This window comes from Cydia strobilella, chromosome Z (genome assembly GCF_947568885.1).
Source record: "Cydia strobilella chromosome Z, ilCydStro3.1, whole genome shotgun sequence".
NCBI classification, from domain to species: Eukaryota; Metazoa; Arthropoda; class Insecta; order Lepidoptera; family Tortricidae; genus Cydia; species Cydia strobilella.
The window spans coordinates 26,746,755-26,771,891 of record NC_086068.1 but is presented as its reverse complement, the minus strand read 5'-3'; the positions used below and the strand labels follow the sequence as shown (position 1 = coordinate 26,771,891).

General features: G+C 39.2%; 1 protein-coding gene across 1 annotated transcript in view; it reads right to left on the bottom strand.

The window, feature by feature from the left end:
• LOC134754292 (proton-coupled amino acid transporter-like protein CG1139) overlaps nucleotides 1–25,137 on the bottom strand; it is a 139,070-nt gene that overhangs the window by 5,857 nt on the left and 108,076 nt on the right. The window contains exon 4 of the mRNA XM_063690523.1: nucleotides 3,969–4,241. Coding sequence (XP_063546593.1) covers nucleotides 3,969–4,241 — 273 coding nt within the window. The remainder of the gene's footprint in view (nucleotides 1–3,968; nucleotides 4,242–25,137) is intronic.

The following is a 25,137-nucleotide window of genomic DNA, read 5'->3' as shown; positions in this document are numbered from 1 at the left end:
GTGTCCCTTATGTCCCTATTCCCAATTATTGCGTCCCTATCAACTATCAGAGGAGTCCCGCTCCACCTCCACCCCTCATTCGCCCCTAATCACCCCCTTATAAACCTCATATTTTTTCGAAATTTTCATTTTCACACATTTTGCTAACAAAATATAGATTATTTATATGTACTTACGAGTACCATGTAATGAATAGGTTTTCAATTTAATGACAAACCAGTTTTTCATTATCAGAAGTATCACAAACAAGTAAAACCTTTACTTTAAAAGGAAATTTTGGAGCTCACATCAACCATTCGTTGACAGACTCAATTTTAAACTGTTAGTTTGACAATATATCACGACTTTCATACTTTCCCAGTCTTTCCATTACCAAAAGAATATAATCTACTATTATTTGCAATCGCAAGATACAATTTGTGAGACATATTTTCTTTTACATTATCAGGTATATGTCATTCCCGGTTTTTGTCCCTATTCCCCCCGCCGACCCTATTCACCCCATTTGGCGGTACCTACTGTTTGAGCAGTAGATGGACAATCAAGGTGACGGTTATAGGTGACTACGGAATCCTTAATATGAATCATTGATAAAACATTATCCTTAAAAATAAAAGGGTTATTATTATGTTTTGATTAGACTGGGGTTATTCTAAAGGAGTATTAGTCATGGGCGACTTAGTTTAAACTGCTGGTATTTACCTAGCATTTTAATCCGATTACGTACGCGTGATGCAACGTCGTTTGCCACGGAAAAAATACCACTCAACCTAAATAAGTAGTTGTAGTGCCAGCAAACAGAAGTCGGGGATATTATATCGATAAACGATAAGCGGTCATGTTGAAGTGTTTTCATCTATGGGCTCTTTAAACGGTTTCAACTGTTTAAATAAATTACTTATTAGGGTTCCGTACCTCAAAAGGAAAAAACGGAACCCTTATAGGATCACTCGTGCGTCTGTCTGTCTGTCCGTTAGTCACAGCCTATTTTCTCCTAAACTACTGGACCAATTAAGTTGAAATTTGGTATACATATGTAAGTTTGTGACCCAAAGATGGACATGTAACGTAAACAAATAAAATTTAAAAATGGGGACCACTTTTGGGGGGTAAATGAGAAAATTAAAAAAATAAAGTTTTTCAAACTATATCGTGTTACATATCAAATGAAAGAGCTCATTATGAGAAACTCAATTTTTTTTTAATAATTTTAGGATAAACTGTTTAGAAGTTATTCAAGAAAATATACAAAAAATCACCATCCCCCCCTTTATATCCGAAACTACTGGGTCTAAAATTTTGAAAAAAAATACACGAAATAGTTCTTTACCTATAGATCACAGGAAAACCTATTAGAAATGTGTAGTCAAGTGTGAGTCGGACCTAATTACTTAGTTTTTGATCCGACCCCTACGGGTTTTTTAAAGACATTTCACTTACATTTCACATAAAAAATACATTGTTTAAATTGTGTAATGTACGGAACCCTTGAAACGCGAGTCCGACTCGCACTTGGCCGGTTTTTTACTTAGGAATGTGCCTACTGTAGTAGTAGTAGTGGCTAGAGTAGGCCAACAGTTACTTTTAATGAGTGTGCAATTTCGACCAGCTACGAGGGGCGACTGAAATGAGGAAACGGCTATTATTTACGGTGCATCTGGACCTTCTTATGCCACTGTTAAAAAGTGTAGTCAACTTTTTAAACTTGAACGGGAGTCGATCTAGAGTCGATGGAAGGACCCCCGCTCAGGGCGACCAATATCGGCTGTGACTGAAGAAAACATTTAAAAAGTCCAGAAATTAGCAATTAAATTAGGATCGTAGACTTATTGGCAAATAGCTGAAACCTAAGGTAGTCAGGAAAGGGTTGGAGAAATATTGTATCAACATCTGCACATGACGAAAGTTACTGCTCGTTGGCTGCCGAAAATGCTGACAGCTTTTGACAAAGAAGTCGTGTCCAAACTTGTAATGTATTTTTACTAAAATATATTTTTTTAGAATTGTGCGAAGATGGTTTAGATGAAGTTTGTTTCCCTATTTTAGTTACTCTTGATGAAACTTGGATAAGACAGTATGATTCGGAGTCTAAATCTGAATATATGCAGTTAGACCGCGGGCCAGGAACAGATTTCCATGACCAATCGCCTCCCGGGCGAAAACTCGTATAGTGGTTAACGGCTATTTATGATGAACCCTCGTGAACGTCAGCTGCCGCTCTGTTGGTGGGTTGAGGAATGGCAGCAAATAAAGTCTATAAAAAAAATTAGTCATCGCCTCCCGTTTGATACTTTGTCAGATGATAGTTTAGATGCTATGGTTGATAAAACAAATCGTCAGCCGGTTGTATCGCGGTGGAAAGACCGTGTTACGCGTTTCGGTGGCTGCCATTCCTCAACCCACCAACGGAGCGGCAGCTGACTTGTTTTCACGACTTGTGTTCACGAGGGTTCATCATACATAGCCGTTAACCGCTATACGAGTTTTCTCCCGGGAAGCGATGACTGACGAAATTTGCGCCTGGCTGGCGGTCCAAGTGGATCGAAAAGGGTGAAAGGCCACCGAAGAAATTATAGTGCAAATAACGGCGTCTATAATGGCCTCGGTGTTTTGAGACTGCGATGGTTCTTCTTTCTTTTAATAGATTATTTGGCAAAAGGCTCTACAATAAATGCAGTTCATTATGCCGAGCAATTAAAAAAAGTGCGCCAAGCCATAGTCGAGAAGCGAAGGGGCAAACTAAGCAAAGGCATTTTGTTTTTGCAAGACAACGCACTCCTTACACCGCTCGTGTTGCCAAGATTGCTCTGAAGGAAACCGGCTTCGAAGAAATTGACCATTCACCCTAAAGTCCAGATCTGGCCCCTTGCGATTATTTTCTATCCAGTAATTTGAAGAAGACTTAAGAGGAAAATGATTTGGAAGCGATGAAGAAATGAAGGCGGCTGTACAGGAACATTTCGACAACCAAAATAAAAATTATTTTCTGAACGGTCTAAAAGCATTTTATGTATATATTTTTTTATAAATGCATTGGATTAGAGGGATACTATGTTGAAAAATAAAAATAGTATTTTTTTTTCAATATTTTTATTTTCTATCTTAGGCTTAGAAATTTTCAGAGGTAATACAGTAAAAAGTAGTAAAGTAGTAGTAGTAAGTTGGTGCAATAAAGAATATTTACTTACCTACTTACAGTCAGCAGTAGAAATAGCTAAGCGGGCAAGGTACTCCAAATAGCTAAGCGGGCGAGGTACTGCAAATAGCTAAGCGGGCGAGGTACTGCAAATAGCTAAGCGGGCGAGGTACTTCAAATAGCTAAGCGGGCGAGGTACTGCAAATAGCTAAGCGGGCGAGGTACTCCAAATAGCTAAGCGGACGAGGTACTGCAAATAGCTATGCGGGCGAGGTACTGCAAATAGCTAAGCGGGCGAGGTACTGCAAATAGCTAAGCGGGCGAGGTACTGCAAATAGCTAAGCGGGCGAGGTACTCCAAACAGCTAAGCGGGCGAGGTACTGCAAATAGCTAAGCGGGCGAAGTACTGCAAATAGCTAAGCGGGCGAGGTACTGCAAATAGCTAACCGGGCGAGGTACTGCAAATAGCTAAGCGGGCGAGGTACTGCAAATAGCTAAGCGGGCGATGTACCAAATAGCTAAGCGGGCGAGGTACTCCAAATTCACACTCTTAATGGTATTACTCCATTCATTTTGAACACCGCCTGACCTGCTAGCATGAGTTGCGTTCTCGCGCGTCTTCAAGTAGCTATGGACTCGCGCGCGAGAACGCAACTCATGCTAGACCGCCAGATATAGCAACTTTTGTTTCTGACTGTATCTACCTCTCTATATTTCAAGATCTAATCAAAATTTGAGTCGATAACAATAGTATCTTAGTATATTTTAGGGCGCCGGTATCCAATTGGATATGGGAGTTTAAAAGTAAATAGGTAGGTATCTAAGTACTTACGCAGCATATGGCGCGCACGCTTTGCACCAATCGGGCCCCTCAGAGAGCGCGGCCTCGGCGGCGGCGGTGTAGGTGAGCGAGGGCTGCTTGCGCCGCTTGCACAGCACGTAGCACGAGTCCATGAGCACGTGGATGCAGTAGGTGCACAGCACGCCGATCACCACGGTGCCGATAGCGCCCACCACGTACCCAGAGTTGGCAAACGCGCGCGGCATCGCCAGGATGCCCGTGCCCAAGCTACCTTTCATGAGATGGAGGAGCGTTTCGGTGTTCCTATGCAACACACAAGTAACTTAATCGTTAATAGATATTTTCAATAACAAACAAAACAATATATAGGGACAATCTTAAACAGATTTACCTACTTAGTCGCAACTAAACAGGGCTTGGAACTTGCATTTCAGGTTTTAGGCAAAGATATACACAGGTGGGTCAAAGGTATACAGAATTCTAGATTTTAAAGAAAAGACCAATTTTATCTTTAAATTAAAACACAATTACCTATAGGTACTTATTATTCTGAGGAAATTATTACGAATGGCCAGGTATCTATTTCTAAAGTTGTCGTCGAAAGTCTTCGAAAGAGCAGCGGTTCTCAAACTTTTTTGGTGACGAAACCCTAAGGAAAGCAAAATATTTGATGGAGATTGGAGTCCCAAATTAAAAAATTTCGTTAGTCACTGACTCACTGTGGACCAGATATACCTATAGAAAAACTTTTTTCTTATTGTTACAAATATTCTCGCGGAGCCCCAACAGAGGCTTTGCGGAGTCCTATAGAGGCTAGCTGCCGTAGAGTGTAAGAGGATCATTCTATTAGATGAGTGTGGATTTTCTAAGGTTTATATTGATTGCTAAGTACCTACTCGTATATGGGTACTACTCGAATTAGAATATATTCTAATTTGTCTTCTCTTCCCAAAAGTTAAGAACATTGTTGGCGAAATAAATCAGGCTCCACTGTCTTTACTTTAGGGAACAGAACAAGAGACAATTTAGAAAGGTACATAAAGATATATATATATATATTATCTCCCGTATATTTTAATAATAATCTATATATATATTACGCGAGGCCGATTTTTGTTCATCCCAGCAGATCTACAGTTATGGTCCGATTTTGATAAATGATATGTCATTAGATTCGTCTCATGCTGGAGAGTTGCATAAAACTCCTGGATTTTTAATTTTTTTCTGAAAAAGTACTGAATAATTAATTTGAAAAAGTTAAGTTAATTTGTGAGTTTGACCACGTGACATGTCACGTTCCCAATTTTGACTCAAGATGTCAAGATGACCAAATAATAATAAACATGAATTGCACTCAAACCTGTAGTAAGTTGTTCAGCATGATGAAATATTATTTTTGAGGGCAACATAATATCCGCAACACTTAATACATGTACGAAAATACAAAAATGATTTTACAGTTTGTTGACAATGAATGACAGTAAACATATTGTGTCAACTTTTAAGACGATAGTCGCTGATGTGTCCTTGAGCGTCTCAGCGTCTCTGTATCCGCACCCCGCTCACTGCGATCGTACGTGAATTTACCACAACGAGGTTCAAAGAATAAGCTACAGCCCAGAGGCGCGCGGTTGGCGCTATACTCGTATTTGTGTATCTTTTGCAGATATTTTGTCATTTGAGTATGAGTAGATCATTCGTTTAGTGGAGGTCGTAAATTATAATAAAAATATATTCCCTGATGCATTATACTTTGCAAGCCTCAATTAGTTAATTTGTGTTTTATCTGTTTCTTACAAATAAATACCTAAGTCAATTCGACTGATTAAAATTTATAGCTAGAGCTTGGTATGTAAAATTGAGGCGTACAGTGTGTTTATTTTATAGTCATTTTTTTATCCGTAATAAATATAAATAATGCCATTAATAGTTAACTTATAAAATTAAGTACCTACTACCTAGTCTACCTACATATAAAAATTTGGGAACTAGTGTTAAACTAGTATTATTTTTCGAAGTTTTCTCAAACATTACGTGGGAATATCATTCGTGGGAAATTTATATTACAAGCGCGCCACAACCAAATCAGCGCTTTGCAGTTTTTTATTTTTTGGCCACAATAACTCCGATATAGTGGTTAACGGCTATGTATGATGAACACCCGTGGACGTCAGCTGCCGCTCCGTTGGTGGGTTGAGGAATAGCAGCCAGCGAAAAAAGCAAAAAAAAATTGTCATCGCCTCCCGCATGATACTTTGTCAGATGATAGTTTAGATGCTAATGTGAATAAAAAAATCGTCAGCCGGTTGTATCTCGGTGGAAGGTCAGCTGGTCACATGAACATGTAAAAAAAAATCTTTTCAGTCATCGCATCCCATTTAATTATACTTTGTCAGATGGTAGTTTAGAATTTAGATGATATTGTTAATAAAACAAATCGTCGGCCGGTTCTATCGCGGTGAAAAGACCGTCAGCTCTTAAAACATTATTGTTAGTTTAATAATAATTTTAATTGATTTTACTTTTGATTTTTTCCTTTCGCCTTAATTTATAGTTTCGCCAAAAAAAAATACGACAGGCCGTTTTGGTATTTTTACTAAACGGCTTAATCAATTGTAAGGGTCATGAATTATAAATATTTTATATTTGGGTTATGCCTACTTTCATTTATGATTAGCTTATAAAAGAATATCAATTGACTCTTACTTGTCACTGTTCGTTTTACCCAATCTCCCAACACAATTAAAAAAAATTAAACTTAAAAATGAATAAATAAATATCTATATACAACGTAAATTGATAGCCTATATTAATCAATTAATTATTGTTTTGTTAGGAATTGAACTTTATTCAAAACGTAAAAATGGCAGTATGTCTGCGCATGTTAGAAAACTTATTTTTATATTTCAAATGAAGCTATCTCAAACATAAGTGGAAATATTGTCATTACTTTCGTTATAATAGGCTACGAAACACCGTGTTAGGCGCGCTAAAGCGCGTCAGAATCAAATCAACTTTCTGCAGTTATTTAGTCTTTGGCCACAATAACTCCAATTTTATTGCACTTGGGCTTAGCACAAGCATACAGAGTACAAGGAAGGCACGGAGCGACGAGCGACACAGCCTCCTCGTCTCAAAGCTAGCACACGACTGCCGGCCACGCTTTTCCAGCTGCATACGCACGAAATGTTGAATAATATTCGATTTCTTTAAAAAAATATTATTTTTTTAACATTATGAAACGTTGCATTTGTAGAGCCTGTTAAAACATTTATTTTAGGTAAAAAATAACTTTAATCGAATAAACCATTTAGGAGATATAAGCAAAGTTAGTCGCAAAACAACCTGTCGTAATGTTCCTTTTATGGAGAAACTATAGGTCATAGGGAAGAAGTCAAACGTAAGGAATGTTGTACATAAAATGGAGATTAATATATATTATTTACAGATTTTTTTGTTGAACCGTTAAGCAGATATATACTCTAGAAAGTAAGTTTACGGCCAACAATAGCGACTAGCGCCTTAAGGGGAATATTATGTCAATACTCTAAATTGCCAGGTTGTTTTCATTTTAAAAATGTTGATATATGCAAACTTTTTTCGCATACCTATTTAAAATGTGGAGAACGGTCAAGTGCGAGTTGGACTCGTGATCAAAAGGTTCCGTGTCACTACATATGCATATTGACTAAATGTAAAAAACCGACCAAGTGCGAGTCGGACTCGCGCACGTAGGGTGCCGTACCATTATTATCTTTAAAAACGGCAAAAAAATCTAAACGACCGACCATTGACGGCTGTTATGGCTATCGGATCTACAGTTATGGTTCGATTTTAATAAATTATATGTCATTGGATTCATCTCATGCTACAGATTTGCAATAAGCTCTGTTTTTTGATTTTTTCCCGATAAAGTACTAAAAAGTTAATAAAAAAAAATGTACCACGTGACCTTTGTTCTGACTTGAGATTGAATTGAACTCGAACCTGTATCCAATGTATGTAAGGTATCCAATCCATTCAAATATTTGTTTTGAGACTGTAACATGCATACACCACACTAAAAACTATATTAAAACAACATAAAATTTTATTATTGTGTTTGACAAACATGTCAGACATGTGTCATCCACAACGTACTGATCAAGATGACACATGTTTATTTTATTGTTGCTTTGGCACATAGAAGGTAGGATTCTATAGAAGTTTAGTGCTTAGTCGCCTACCGCGTGCGCCCGTGAGGGACATAATTTGTAGCCTACCAGGCCACCATAAGCCATACAAAGCGGTGGGGAAAAACATCTATATTTATTTCAAAAAGCACGTACGGCGAGAATTGTTCTTATGAGGATGTTAAATGATGTCGGATCTTTAAGGTAAACAGTCAGCCAATTTTCCGCATCGGTCCGGGACCTTGGTGCGGTGCGGCATATGTGCGATCGTGTGTAAAAGCCGTAACAGACTACCGCATCGATACGTGCGCCGCACCGCACCAAGGCCGCGGTGAGGTGTGGTAGTCTCTAACGGCTTTTACGATAGTCTGTTAAATACGGCTATAATATTTCTTTCTCGCTCTAACTTAAAGCTGCGTCCTTAACGTACGTACGGTGACCACCTTGCGCACTATCTCTTTCTCGCTCTTACTTATAGGTGCATCGCACAATGACCTTGGTGCGGTGCGGTAATGTGTTAGGCGCTTAAGGTGGGCCACCGTATGCTGAGAGCGAGAAAGAGATATTTTGACGGTACCAAGGTCGCGGTCCAGTCGTTGTACAGACTTTCAAAAAAGTAAATTAAAAAAAACGAAATTAGGTCCAAGGGCCTGACACTCTTTGATAGAGAAAGATAGTCTTATTGCGATTCCTATAAGAGGATAGAGAAAATAGTAGGCCCATGCTTTGTCTTTATCACTGACCGGGCATTTTGTCATGGTCGGGTTATGGCATCATAGCAAGGAGACGATGGCGAAATACCGAAATTTATAAGAGAGAAAGAGAAAAAGGATTATGCTACCATACACGAAACTGTCAATACATGAATATGTCTTTCTCTTACCCCTGGTCGCTCGGTTTCATGTCTATAACTACGTGTGTATACTATGTCTATTATTAGGTCAGAGGGTCTACCGCGAATACCGAAATTCGCAAATTGCGGGGATCTTTCTCTTTTACTCCAATGAAGGCGTAATTAGAGTGACAAAGAAAGATGCCCGCAATTTGAACTTCGATTTTCGCTGTTATAGCCCAGACACGGAATGTCACGGAATGTTTGTAAAATTTTTGTAAACTTCAGTCTCATGAACTCGCGCACCGAGGGTTCCGTACTTTTTAGTATTTGTTGTTATAGCGGCAACAGAAATACATCATCTGCGAAAATTTCAAGTGTCTAGCTATCACGGTTCATGAGATACAGCCCAGTGACAGACAGACGGACAGCGGACTCTTAGTAATAGGGTCCCATTTTTACCCCTTGGGTACGGAACCCTAAAAAGCACGTGTTATAATATCTAGGATTATGAGCCAAAAATCGGTGGAATAAAAACGTCGTTTTGAGCAAGTGTGTTGTAAACACAGAACTAGGATGACAAAGAATTACTGTCAGGCTTAAAAAGTGCGACCAAAAATGAAATGCAAGAGTGTGCGTAAATTGTCTATGTGAGATCAAAACTAGTGATGTCAAGTTACAACATATTAATAATTTATCGGTGTTTGACTGCTTTATCGACTACTCTTTCAATGTTTCTTTTTTATTAAAATAAAATGTCTCAACTATTACTATTATTAGATCCTATTAGCGCCTATATTGAATTTTCTTTTACAGCGGACGCAAAGTAAATAACAAAACTAATAACCGAGTGTACAGTCAGCATCAAAGTGGTCAAATTATGTATATCCTTAGTATATTCTACAGTACCTACATATGGTGCTACTTTCCGCACTAGTGCGAAAATTAACACATTACGTAACTATGTCGAAAATTTAAAGGGTCATATGTACTGTAAAACGTTGTATGATACATGTGCGAATAGGTAATTCGCAACTCGTATCGATTTAAACACCCTTCGGACGTGGTTTAATGTATCGCCACTTATTTCGTATCTCCTATTCTTCGCACTGTATCCTAATGTACTATTAAATTATCTTGCTTCAGTGTTGCACTAAGGACAAAGTAATAACAATATACTGATTTGCACTATTGAAAGATGAAATGACGAATGACCGAAGATAATGATGGTATTAAAATAGTTTGTTTTTTTTTGGAAATAATGACATATTGATAGTGAGTAGAGCGCACCATTCCTATCCAATCCCCTCATTCCGTTATAGCCCAGTCAGTAAAGGTACCTATAGAGTCACAGTCACACCAAACTAACCCGGCAGCGATATTGATAGCACAGATTGTGCAAGTGTTATTTTCAACCATCAAATTATGACGTTTACCATTACCATTACACTTGCGTAGTCTGTGCTATCAAAATATTTACAGAACGTTAGTAGGGTATAGGGTACTAAGTACTAACATTCAACTCAGGCGTAGGTTTTACTTTATAATAATACAACAAAACGTGAATCATTTTCTTTTAATTCTGCTTCGATTTGACCATCAATTTTTAGGGTTCTGTAATCAATTAGGAACCCTTATTGTCCATTCAATATGTACAATCAAATTATTGCCCACGGAATATTACAGTTTTGTTCAAATGAGAGCGAAGGGTGGCCCTGTCAAATTTCAATAATTTGGTCTCATGCTTCAGGCGAATATTGAAATAAACTTCAATTATACGCTGTGTGCAAGTATACGCTGTCTTGTGTTTCCTTGTGTTGGCGGCAAAGTCGTAGAAAAGTGGCTAAAATGTAAGTAAGTACCTACTGTGTTGGAAAGTGAAGTTTAAATTTACCGCTAAACATGTGCACCTTCAAAAAAGGTATTATAACAATCGTTATTATTTTAAATCGGTTATACAGGCTAATATCTTAATGATGTGAAGAAATAGTTAAATATATATTGTACCTATTATACCGACAAGTTATCGATACAGTCATATGAACATTTTGTCAAGTCCTAGCGTATAGTAACAGTTTAAGTTTTTACACAAAATATTCCAAATTATTGACTAATATGATAAAATATTAGCACACAACTGAAGAAAAACTTATAATTAATTGTATAAACCGGCTTTTTACACTTTTTATGCTGTTAATTTGACAAAATATCGTTAAGAAAACTTGGCTCGGAATGTCATAATTACCTATGAAATGAATGTTTGCCTGGGTTATTTCGCCCTGTGATACCACAATCCGGCACACTACACGACACCATCTTCACTACATTACTTAATTACACGTTTTCTTCCTGATTTCTTTTTATTTTGAATATTAAAAAATACGGCAATGCGCTCACGGTCGAGTTGGGCCGCCTGTCACTCAAAAATGGTTACGTTTTCTCATTTGTAGTCTGACTCTTTCGCACTCATGGGATGTTCATATACGTGATGGCTTCCCTTTCCCACACTTCAGCTGTCTTTATGCGTAAGCATAAATTTTAGGTCTGTGGTTGAAAATATAAAATTATACATTAGCCCTATGAAATTTTAGGCATGAGAGCCAAATGGCAAGACAAGAAAACAACGCGCAGAAACCCAGCGAAGGCCGAAGGCCGAGCTGCGGGAATGAAGTGCTCGCATGCGGATCTTTTCTTTCTACCAAAAGTACAACTTCATTACTTTTTCCTTTTGGAAAACAAAACTACTACACATTAACAACAGCACATGAATGCCTGAATGAATGAACATTTTATGAATCTTTTTACATGTAATGTTTTGATAGGATACTTTATGTACCCATTTTTATTGCTCTTGATTTTTTTTATTTCATTAAGCGTTCAGTCTTAGGCTGCCTGTCCACAGGAGCGGAGCGAGGTGGCGGAGCGATCAGCGAGGAAAAAATCCACCGATTGAATGGCATAAAATCTCCGCTCTGTAATTTTAATGAAATTTTATTGCTGGAGTTTTTCCCCGCTTACCACTCCGCTCCAGTGGACGGGCAACCTAACTTTTAGAACCATACTCTAGCGGCGTTTTGACGCCGCAACGGGTCTCTAGTAATCATATATTATGCTATAATTTTGCAAATATCTCTCAAGATTCTGTTCGCAATAGACAAGCGGCATCGCGACACCGTCTCTGCGGAGACCGCAGCGCGGGCCTGCGACGCCTGCGGATATCTCTACGTTTGACATTTTGGTGTCATGAGTGAAAATTGAATGTTTACAAATAATTTTCCTTCAAATTATTTATCAAGATTACAATACATTAGCATTAAATAGTGCGAAATGTGAGAATGCGAAATGCTGTGAATCAGTGCATCTATTTACATGTATTATCAACCTACGGTCCTTTACATACATACTTACATTCTCCCTAGTGTGCTCTTTACTGGAAATTTTGTGCAATAGTTATTTGTGCAACAAGAGAGGAAAGTTGGTTTTTCTTGCGAGTGTTTATTTTGAGTCCCGAGAAAGCGAAAGATTCTATAATTGAATCACGAGCGAAGCGAGTGATTCTAAGGTAGAATCTTGAGCGTAGCGAGGGATCAAAAACACGAGATGTAAAATAACTTTGCTCTCGTGTTGCACACATAATTTTTCACCTCAGTAGTGAGAACATATTAAAGGTTAAAATGTATTTCGAATTACACAGAATAAACAGAAAAAAAAGTATTATAATATGTACGACACAATACGATACGATACGGGACGTACCGTACCGTACCGTACCATACCATAAAAAAAATGTAATAAAAGTATGAAGTTCATGGCCTTCACTAAATTAAAAAGTTACATTGTTTCACTCCCTGGAGTGAGGAGTCGCACTTTCCTCACTCCAGGGAGTGACGAAAGTAGGCTTGTTCGAGCTGCAGAGGTGAAAAAAATATATTGGTGCGGTGGCGTTTTAATTATCTTTATATATTTTTATTTCTTACTGTATTTTATAAATAGCATTTAGTTTAGTGTGTAGTAGTTAATGAATGCTCCCCAGCCCATGTCGCACACTCCATCCTCATCTGCCCATCAAAATGTCTCCCACAACAGCATCACTGGAAATCCTACAGTGCCCCCATTGCCCCGGCCAGTCCCGCCTATACAAAGGAAGCAAGGGACTGAACATCCATATCACGCGCGTCCACAAGGCTCAGCCACAATGTGCAAATGCAGCGCCAGGACCTACCCATTGCAGTAAACCTAAACACACCTGATAGTTTTCTAACCTGGTTTGGCGTACAAAAAAATGCGACCTCCGTAGTCAAAAGAATACCAAAAGGAGTTCGCATTTCTGTGGCAAACGCTCTGAGCCAAACTATTTCAAAAACGGTTAACGAAAATTCTGTCGAAAGTTGGATCCGGCTTTTTTCTTTCTGTTACCAAATTCTACACACCACCGACAGCAATGATAATATATCTCTCACCCAAAAAATTAAATCGAATTGCATCCACCCCACAGATCCAGCTCCTCGCCCTCAATCAATACGCGGGCTGAAGGACGAAACAAAATTATTTAAAGTAGTCGAGCAAAAAATTATAGATGGGGACATTAAGGGCGCCGCTCAAATGCTATTTTCCAGCGACGTTCTTGCTCCGGACAGCCCTGACACCGTTGCAGCATTAACGTCAAAACATCCACTTCCAGCAGCATCCCTCCGCCTGCCTGATCCCCCGGAGCCCGATGCACCACACCTGGTTGCTAACAAGACGGATGTGTTAGCAGCAGTGATGTCCTTGAAGAACGGCTCTGCCGGTGGCCTCGACGGCCTCTCGCCGCAACACCTAAAAGATTTGTTATACGGAGCCACCGGCGACGCCGGCAAGCATCTTTTGGACGGCATCATCCAACTAATAAACCTTATGCTGTCTGGTAAAGTCTGCAGCGGGGTCTTAGGAATCTTATATGGTGCAAATCTCTGCGCCCTTAAAAAGAAAGACGGTGGAATAAGACCTATCGCTGTGGGCTTTACCTTTCGGCGTATTTGTTCTAAAATCTGCTGGAAACATATTTTTCCATGCCTCACCAAAAAAATTCAACCTTTTCAACTTGGTTTCGGCAGTAAAAACGGGTGCGAGGCTGCTGTTCACGCAACGCGCGCCTTTGTCGGTGACGACTCGTGCGAGGTGCTGCTGAAAGTGGACGTGAAAAACGCTTTCAACTCCGTCGATAGAGGCGCCCTGCTGACATAAATCCAAGATGCCACCCCTCTTATCTACAAATACATGTGGCAATGTTACCATCAATCCACAAACCTCCTCTTCAAGACCCATCCCTTGGCATCAGCAGTGGGCTGTCAGCAGGGCGACCCGCTTAGCTATATTCAGCCTTGCCATTAACCCCATAATTTCCACCTAAATTCAAAATTTAAATCGTGGTACCTGGACGACGGAGCACTAGGTGGTGATTGGAAGTCTGTTCTAGATGATTTGAGAAGCCTAACCGACTGTTTCAGTACAATAGGCCTAGAGTTAAACTTTACAAAATGCGAACTATTTATAAATAAACCTATATAATGGGGAGACCCATTACCGACCTGCAAAGCATTATTTTAAATTTCAACACTTTAGCTCCTAATATCAAAATCATAAACAAAACCTCCCTTAGACTCCTTGGTGCTCCAATCTTCCCGGAATCCATAGAACCTATCATTAGCGAATATCTAAATACTCACAGAGCTTATTCGGACCGCCTTCTAAAAATCAGTGCACACATGGCATTAGTAATCATAAAATTTTGTCTTTTTGTGCCCAAATCCACATACATACTTAGATGCAGCCCCGTTTGGCAATACCCTCATCTCATCGAACCCCTAGACTCCGTCCTTAAAGTCACACTTTCTTCAATCCTTAACATCAACATGGACAACCGCGCCTGGACCCAGGCCTCTTTGCCAATCCGTCATGGTGGGACGCCACCTGCGTTGACACGCTCGCGCCGTCCCACCTACAGGCGACCTCCGTCAAGGTGGGACCTGCGGCTACAACCGCAGAACAGAACAAGCGGCGCAAATATGCTGTCCTCGGCGAGGGCTACATATTTGCGCCGTTTGGCGTAGAAACTCTGGGACCGTGGGGGCCCAACGCAAAAACCCTTTTCAAGGAAATTTCCCAGCGCCTTGTTGACACCTCAGGTGACGAGAGGGCTGGCAGCTACCTCGGCCAGAGGATAAGCCTGGCCATCCAAAAAGGTAACGCTGCCAGCCTTCTGGGCACTATAACGCATGAAGGTGACCCACGGGAGCATTTTTTATTTATAAGTACTTTAAGAATTATTATTTTTTTGTTGTTATTTTAATAAATATTATATTATACCATAAAAAAAATTATGACAATCAAATACCTATATTAAGTATGTACCTATATTAATATAAAAAAATACTCAGGATTAGGAGAATATTTGTGCTTATGTGTAACAGTTATACTAAGTTTATTTAATTACTTAATCTTTATTGCACAATACATGATAGCACAAATCGCGGACTTAATGCCTAAGGCATTCTCTACCAGTCAACCAATAGGCTAAACCAGAAAGATTAAGTAAGGTTTGTTATCAAACTTATAAATCACACTATAGGTACACGGGCGTTAGACATATTGGACAAGCCTCTACTCTTATTTGACTTTCATTACTTTGATTAATTTATTTTCCAGTGCAAGAATGCTGCCGCACCGCTCCGCAATGTTGTACAGGTTTTGGAATATTTTTCCCAGGGGGTTTTTCCGAGACGGACGAGGGACGGGACACCAGTATGTCCAGTATTAGCCGTATTAGGGTTCTTGAGGTATTAAGCAGTGAACGGATTTACCGAAAGATAGATATAACTCCGTAATAGATGGATACAGTCTAAGGAAAAAACGTGCCTCGAAAATCAAGAAAATTTGATTCTCGTTCAGAGGGCGCTACTAGTTTTGGTTTACAGTCGTATAGATGGCGTTGACGGTTTCGTTTGTTATTTAACAATTTTAACGCATATCAGTGAAAGAACATGGGTCAAAATCATAAAAATAATTAATGCAAATAAAAAAATATCATTTCTCTATATTTAAATACATTCTATCGTATTTTTATAAATCTTCATTTTTAGTTTCAAAGTGTGTCGACAGATGGCAGTGAATTTACTGGGGTTACAAAATTTACTATGACAGTACCGCTCTAGTATAAGTTACTCTATGGATTTACTAAACGGCACAATGTTTGAAAAGGAATTGCAACGTCCAGCATGTAATGTAACCGGTATCATATAAGTATTGTCACTACCCCAACTATTACTATTAAACTACTCTTAATGCTAATCTTATGCTAAACACCTCTTAAGAATGTACCCCTAAAGTTTGGCCATGTGATCGTCTAGATAGTAATTAGAACCCCTCGAAGTGTACCGCGGAACCCTAGATTCTTTAATGATTATCGACTAAATTTTGGACTCTGGTATTATTCTATTATTACCTATATTTTAAGGAATAAATATTTATGGTACTGAAGATATATATTTTTTATGATACTAAGGAACAATTCAAAGAATATTTTAATAGTTACAGTAGTAAAAATAATAGATTGTGCCGCAAGGGAGAAAAATGACATATTTACGGTGAGAGCGCACATCGAATCCTGAACGGAGCGAATGATTCCATAATAATAGTATTCCAATAGTAGGTATTCCGAGCGTAGTGATGAAATTAATATTACAATTTTGTTAAATCTATTCGTGTAATGTAAACGCTGTTAAAGGCTTACTACAAATGACGTTATTTAGGTAATTGCAGCATATATGGTTAGTATGAGGTTAAAATTGTTGTTAGTAAAATGAGTTTAAAAATGTTTTTGGTGAAGTCCCACTACACCTATTAAGCCTTCGGGTTAACATACGAAGCAGCACTCCCGGGATAAGCCCATTTACACCCTAGCATTTTAAGAAAAGTTATAATTATACTATCACCTTCTAAACGACGTGTGAGTCCACACGTACTGCTTCGCATGCTCGATGCGGGTCTGAAAGCCTTATCCCGATCCAAAACATCATTCGGGTCACCTATCCTAACATTGTAGCCAGACGGGCTAAGACCAACGCTTCGCAACCTAAGCATTCCTAGATGATCTGATGAAAGAAGCGCCAAGTATCATCAGTCAATCAAAATTACTTCTTTTTTATGTTCAAAAGCTAGGGATACTAATCCCTTTTCCCAATTCCCAGAACTGAAAGTATAGACTAAATTTCTAGTCTTTTAGATGTATAAACGAAGCACTAATGTTATTTGCTATATTTTATGAGACTGAACTATCAAGTTGAGCATTATTCCACTCAAATTCCCATTGGACTGCTCTTGCCTGCCAAGGGGTCCCTAAAAACAAACCATTCTTCTATCCCAGAACGGACTGTATGCGTAAACCCAGCTTGATATTTTAAGAATTTATTTTATAAATACCTTAGAAACCTGATTGCAAAACTCAGTACCTCGTCTCTACTCCAAAAACCAGAAATTCAATAGATAAAAAAAAATAAAGATTTCATAGGAATTTTATTTATTTTCCCCAGATAGATTAAAAGTTTGAAAGATTTAGGCAAAAGAATTTTTTACCTTTTTAATACACATATTTTAGGATAATGAAGTCATATTTTTAAGTCCTTAAAAGAAGAATATATATCAACCATATCAGATTCCTAGACCAAGCATAAAAGAGACCCTACACACAAATACCTACAGACAAATAGTGTATGACTCTACCCTATTTCTAATCCTACCCTCTGGCCCTATTCTATGTACACCCAAAGCACTGATCGCACTTACCATTGACCTAGTGCCCTAGAATATACACGAGTGTATCCCTACTAGAAGCTGGAAAGTTCGGTCGACCAAACCGAGATTAGCAAAACCTAGGTGGTCTGAGTATTTGACTCCCCCTCCTACGCTCGCAAGCCAAAGAAGTAGGAAGTAAGTCGCCCTATTCCGTGTCTATCAGTGGATCGGCACCCTTTAGCACACACCCGCACTAACCACGTGAGAAGCCCTGCCGCAACTAAGACTAAATATATAATAATAGTCACGACAGAATCCTTCCCCGCAATCAGCACTAGCATGCGCCAGAGCACCGAAATATATAAATATATTTAATAGGGGACCAGATCTCAATTACTGCCGACGATAGTGAGCTCAGATTACTCCGAATGGCACGCACGTGATGCCCTCACTTCCATCTAATGGGCTTTGAGACCTGGGAGATAGTTCATCTCTTATGTTGGTAAAGAAGAAATGCCAGGCCCTCTCAAGCCTGGAACTAAAAGACTCCTAACCACCCATTACCTTTAACACCGCCAGGTGTAATGGATGTTTAGTTGGACAAACTGTCAGTCCAAGCAATGATCCGGCTTCACAAATAGCAAAAGACCCCATAGAAAAACACTAAAATAACTAAGAGTAATTCTACTAGTATAAGTTTCTCACAAAACAAACAAACTAAATAAAGAAGTGAAATTCCCTTAGGCACCAATATCCAAGCTTAATATTACGAAAATTGCTTCCCGCAAAATCAAACCAAGATACAATTCCAAGTTCCTGCTATGCAACGATATTGTCCCTGCATAACGTGGCGGCACTTAGAACAATACAGTGTAGAAAATTTCACTTCACGGCACTCAACACTACACACAACACATCAGTAAAGAATCTCCACTATAGTCCAAGTTTAGCGTTACGACGATATTGTCCCCGTAAAACCAAACACAGACCAATTCCAAGTCCCTGCTATGCAACCATATTGTCCCTGCATAACGTGGCGGCACTCGGAATAACTCAGTATCGAAAACTTTACAATAAAATAAAACCCATACATAGCAGCAAAGAATCTCCACAATAGTCTAGGTTCAGCGTTACGACGATATTGTCCTCGTAAAACCAAACGCAGACACAAATTCTAAGTTTAAATTTACCAAGATAATTCCAAGTAAAACAAACACAGAAAAAGTAGCAGAGAAACTTCGCTTACCAGTACGAAAATTACACCCAAAAGCCAGTCACGACTAGTCCGATGGTTGAAGAATGAATGAATCCCCCCGTGCCCGCTCCGGCCTTTTATACCTTTTAGTAGCGACAGGCGACTTGCGACAGGCGACAGGCGACAGGCGACAAGCGACCAGCGACCGGCGACTGACGACAAGCGACCAGGCAGCGACATAACAATAGGATACTGACGACAAGCGACCGGCGACAAGCGACCGGCGACAAGCGACCAGCGACAAGCGACCAGCGACAAGCGACCGGCGACATAACAATAGGATACTGACGACAAGCGACCAGCGACCGGCGACCGGCGACAAGCGACCAGCGACCGGCGACAAGCGACCGGCGACATAACAATAGGATACTGACGACAAGCGACCAGCGACCAGCGACAAGCGACCAGCGACAAGCGACCGGCGACATAACAATAGGATACTGACGACAAGCGACCAGCGACCGGCGACAAGCGACCGACGACAAGCGACAGGCGACCGGCGACAAGCGACAGGCGACCGGCGACAAGCGACCGGTGACCGGCGACAATTGACCGGCGACAAACGACAGGCGATCGGCGACATGCGACCGACGACAAGCGACAGGCGACAAGCGACCAGCGACTGGCGACTTATTAAGACAAACATTATCCAAAAAGTACCAGGATACCAGAATGGAGAAGGAGGTCGTTCGCCCCATGGCACGTAACGGCGCTCGACTCAAGGAGAAAGTCATATGTCCAATTGTGTTTACTAATCCTTACGGCCTATATCTTAACATTTACAATCACTAAATGTCGATTCCCTCGATATCTATCCCTTTCACGCATGCGATGTTTGAGAAGGACAGAGACATTTACAACGACATCCACATTTAACGCACACATAGATAGCAGTTCAGATTGAGGAGCCCAAACAAATAATAAAAGAAGGAGTGTTCTGAAATCCATTACGTATGAATCTGACGTGTTATTATCCTTTATGACATTTTTAATTTATTTGCTGAATTCTTAGCTCATTTCGACGTGTTTTACGTTTATTAATAACAAATATGTTTAAAACATGTTCCAGAAATTAAGATTTAACTATCTTTTACACGTAAATTTTACGATCAGAATGCAGTATCAAAACGTTACTGCATGTCATATTATACCAGGAGCAACAAAACGTCAGTTCGACATCCTGTCAAGCTGCCAATTCTCCGTGTCATTGTCAGCGCGCTGCAATTTGTTATTGAACCTTTTTGTTTATCTCTGAGGACTTCCGGTTCGAACGCCATCTTGATAGTAGCCTCGTGATTAATTCCTTTATTTTTTGTTCATTAATATTGTTTAAAGTGTAATATCGATAGCTTTATTATACAGTAATCTAATTTGGTAAGTGTGCAGTGAATGGAGAATTAATCTCAAAGCGTGTTTAACCACCATTTTGGAGTCAACGGCCGGTAGTCCACGTGCTTCTCGTAAAATCCAGCTATCGGTTTTACGAGACAACAACAACAATAACTACCGAACAACGTCGTGCTCTAAGAGCATTAATTTGGTATTTCTACCTCTAACCGTGTCTGGCTAGAGCCCTAGAGGTCCATAATTTTATTTACCGTACACTGGCTGAAGAAAATCTAGAAATATTAATTCGATCCCACGTGGATCCAACTTTGACGTTGGCGAAATCATCGACAGTACCGATGGAGCCATACTACTTAAAGATTGATTGATTGATTGATTGTTTATTTCTAAGTTAAAATAAGGATTAATTTAACGAGAACACTATTAGTGTTAAATAATAAAACATGGAATTAAGTGCTTCAAGTTTCACCTGTCAGAATATTTAGTGGAATTATAAACAAAATATGCGACTGAAGAGGATTTCAGTTTTACAAAGGTATATTTTCCCATCTTCTGTTTTTGTAATGAAAAATGAGCTTAACACTAGGCTATTGGCATACGTTCAGCCACAGTATCCAGCGAACACCTCTTTTGGCCATTATCGGGTTACGAAAAAAGCTATAACGTCTTTAAACATGTGGTTTTTACCATTTATATGGTAAAATTGTTAAACAGATATTATATTTATCCTTATAATTTACATAAAATAAATGTCGTTACGTCGGTATGTATAGGTAGAAAAACATGTAGGTAACTTAGATCGCCTTAACTTGTCATTCCCCTCACACTGGTTTAAAGAGGCAAATCGCATAATGAAGGTTTTCCTCAACGATTTGCAAATCACTAAGTTTAGGCGAGGCGGCCCTGTGGCTTGTTTCTTCCGACTTAGGTACCTACCTACTTCCTGATGCCTTGTCATGATTTTATTGATGATGATGAGATTGATGAGGATGATGACATGTCACATCTTGAATTTTGTAACAAAATCTAGTAAAATAGCAAATGAGCAATTTATGACAATAATGTCGATATAAAAAAATTATATGGAAATAATACAAAAATATAGGACCTGAAAGTCAAAATTTGTTTTTTTTGTTTACTTCCAAAAAGGAAAAAAGTAAGGGTACTAATCGTTTCCTTACATTTTATCCAAAACAAGATTGTAGGGCAACTATATACATAAACGCAATATTTCACCGACAACAACGCAATTTTCTAGTTTTGTCCATACTTCAATAGATGGGTTCTCGGTGACCTTTGACGGCACGTTCACTTAAGGTGACTGTCCATTTTTGACTGGCGCTGCACTGCAGTTGCGACGTTACGCGGTGCCGCACTACTGTCAGGCCTCCTTCACTCGCTCAAAGCCACGCGCTATATGCCTACCGCTCGGCGTATCGTCGACGATATAATCGACAGAGGGCCGCCGAACGCCCGCCTGAGCGAGCGCTCGCACCGCACGTTTCCCGCGCTTACGCTTCGAAATGCCGAAACCACGTAATTATTGTGCAGTAGATGGGTGTAAAAGTCAAAAAACAAAAGAAAATTTGTCGTTTTTTTAGGGTTCCTTACCCAAAGGGTAAAAACGGCACCCTATTACCAAAGATAGATATAACTCCGTAATAGATGGATACAGTCTAAGGAAAAAACGTGCCTCGAAAATCAAGAAAATTTGATTCTCGTTCAGAGGGCGCTACTAGTTTTGGCCTACAATCGTATAGATGGCGTTGACGGTTTCGTTTGTTATTTAACAATTTTAACGCATATCAGTGAAAGAACATGGGTCAAAATCATAAAAAAATTTAATGCAAAAAAAATCATTTATCTATATTTAAATACATTCTATCGTATTTTTATAAATCTTCATTTTTAGTTTTAAAGTGTGTCGACAGATGGCAGTGAATTTACTGGGGTTACAAAATTTGCTGACAGTACCGCTCTAGTATAAGGTACTCTATGCTATTACTAAGACTCCGCTGCCGCTGTCCGTCTGTCACCAGGCTGTATCTCATGAACCGTGATAGCTAGACAGTTGAAATTTTCACAGATGATGTATTTCTGTTGCCGCTATAACAACAAATACTAAAAAGTACGGAACCCTCGGTGGGCGAGTCCGACTCGCACTTGGCCGGTTTTTTCATTTCCGAGAGACGAAGAAAGGTGAGTAGTATTTTAAATCTATCTTTATGAATTTTGTCACTATTTATTTCTTTGAACATAAGTAAATAAATCGTAAATTAAGGAGTTTTTTGAGTCAGGTATTATAAGTGTTGTTTTTAAATATTTGATTGACTAATATAAAATATGGTTGATTCGCAACATTCGTTTTATTACAATAATAACATAAGTAACAGTACAACCCTAGCGCATTCTTACGATGACGCGTTGGCACGTGGCTCGCACGGCGAGCAAGGCAGTCTCGACTCTTTGTGCGCATACTTATGGTACATTTCTTCTCGTCCTGAGCAGCAGGTATTATTATTAAGATTTTGTAGGCTATTATAGAGTAGGTATTTTCGCTTTTGTATGGGAATGATGTATCTGTTACGTAGTAACTATTTATTAATCTGTGCTACTGTAGCAACACGACTGCGGCTGTTGCGGCGTGCAGTCTCGACAGCGTTCGTTGATGGCTTGTCAATGTCGTCATATAATGTCAACCGTACAAATAAAATACTAATTTACTTTTGTATTTTTTACGTGAAGAAGCGAGTGACGATAATGCTACAAGCTGCATGAAAAAGAAGACCAGTTTGCCTTTCTACAATAGTCAGAGTCCGACGAAGGCAGCTACGCAATATTAATAAAAAATCTGATATTTAAGGGTGATCGTTTATTCAGGGAATATTGCCGATTAAATGAAAAGCATTTCCAAATTGAATGAGACTTAATAATTGACGAAATACAATCAAATTACTCAAATGAAATTAATGCAGAGGAAAAATTATTCTTAACATTAAGGTAAGTTCACAATGTGAAATTTTCTTCCCCATCCTCTTGGCTAAATGCGTGACCACCAGGTGACCACCGCACACAGCAATCCGATGTAATGAATAAAATTATTTGTAAGAGCTTTAAGTAATTGCGCAATTTACACTTCATATTGTCAAGTTTCCTATTTGAAACAAACACAAATTAAAATCCCTCTCGTGTTGCAGGTGTCCATGGGCGGCACGGCACTCTTTATGATATGACCGTGCATCCATATAAAACTTGACGGGTGAGACAAGAAATCCTTTATGAAGAAAGCTATTTCCCTCACCTTGGCCGATAGAAAGAACTTCTAATAAATTGATTTGAATAATAAATGGTTTCCTCGTGTTGGTGTGATGAAAAATTGCGTGTTGCACTGTAACAAAGTTTGTTTAACCCTCATGCCTTAAGACCCCCGCAACTGTCAATATTCTAAATTTTAAACCATTCGCTTCTCTCGTGGTTCAATTTTGTATCCTTTCGTATGTTTGGATATCAATATATTACCAGGACCAGGAGGTATGAAACAACATCTTTGCTCCTTGTAATAAAAATTAATGATTGCTTCGTTTATTAAGCTCAGAATTGGCTTTGCAAATTTTGCAATGACAAAATTAGAAAGTGTCGCCATAAACGACATTATATAATATGATATTACGACTAGAGTTGCCAGGAATATTCGGCAACTATTCGGCCTATTCGGCCACTTTGCCGAATATTCGGTATTCTATTTGCCTCTCTATCGCTCGTGCCCTGTCGAGCTTATAGCTATCCTCGCAAATCAACGAAAAAAATAAAAGAACAGTTTATTTAATGAATTTATCATGAAATGATAAAAAAAATCACGTAGGAAAATATAGCTTGGCCAGGATTAGGGAATATTACGCGAAACTGCGTAGGGGCGCCAGGGCGCCACTACCACAATCTGAGGGTCTATCGCAAACCAAGATGAAAATCGAAATTTCGTTATCTAACATCTCTGTCACTCTTGCATATTCGAGCGATAAAGAGGCAGATAGCGAAATTTCGGATTCGCGTTTTCCGGTAGGTCCTCTGTAAACAAACCGCCTTGATGCATCAATGTCATATTTTGTTATCTCTGAAAACTTGTCAAAAACCTATTAAAGGTACAGTATGTATACGTTACTCTATGGTTTACTAAAAAGGCTAGTCCTGCACTCTGGTGGCAGAACATTGCAGTAATATCCCCTTTTGTCTTAGGCTAGTATACTAGTACCTAAAGGAAATGGATGAGTAGATTTTTGTTTGTTCTTTTTTTCTGACAAATTAGGACACTATTTCCCCTCTGCCGAGGTACAAGATCAATTGTGCATGCATACAACTAGCGCGGTGCGTGTTGTACACAATTATTGTGTGCAACACACAAGTTTCCTAACTGGCTCTGTGATATGGCTCAATATAGATTAGCAAAAAAGCTTACAGTAGGGACAGTCGCCATCAGATATATCGGAGCGACCGAGGTGCTAAAAATATCTGAACATGCACTCTAGCGCCTTGACAATAAAGGCGTGTTCAGATATTTGTGAGCTCCTGGGCCGACCCGATATATCTGCGATATATGGCGACTGTACAATCGGGGTTGTATATCCTTGGGTGTAATAAGCTCCTTATTAGAATGTAGTGGTTAATCCTCTTTGCTTAGAACTACTAATATCTGTGACCCAAAGACATTTCAGTGCAGGTGACAGATTTGACGTGCGGTCTGCAGCCGCAGTTGCAATAATACACTAAATACGCAAAAATGGCCATGCTACGTACAGTCGGTCTTGTCATTAATTTTACTATGGA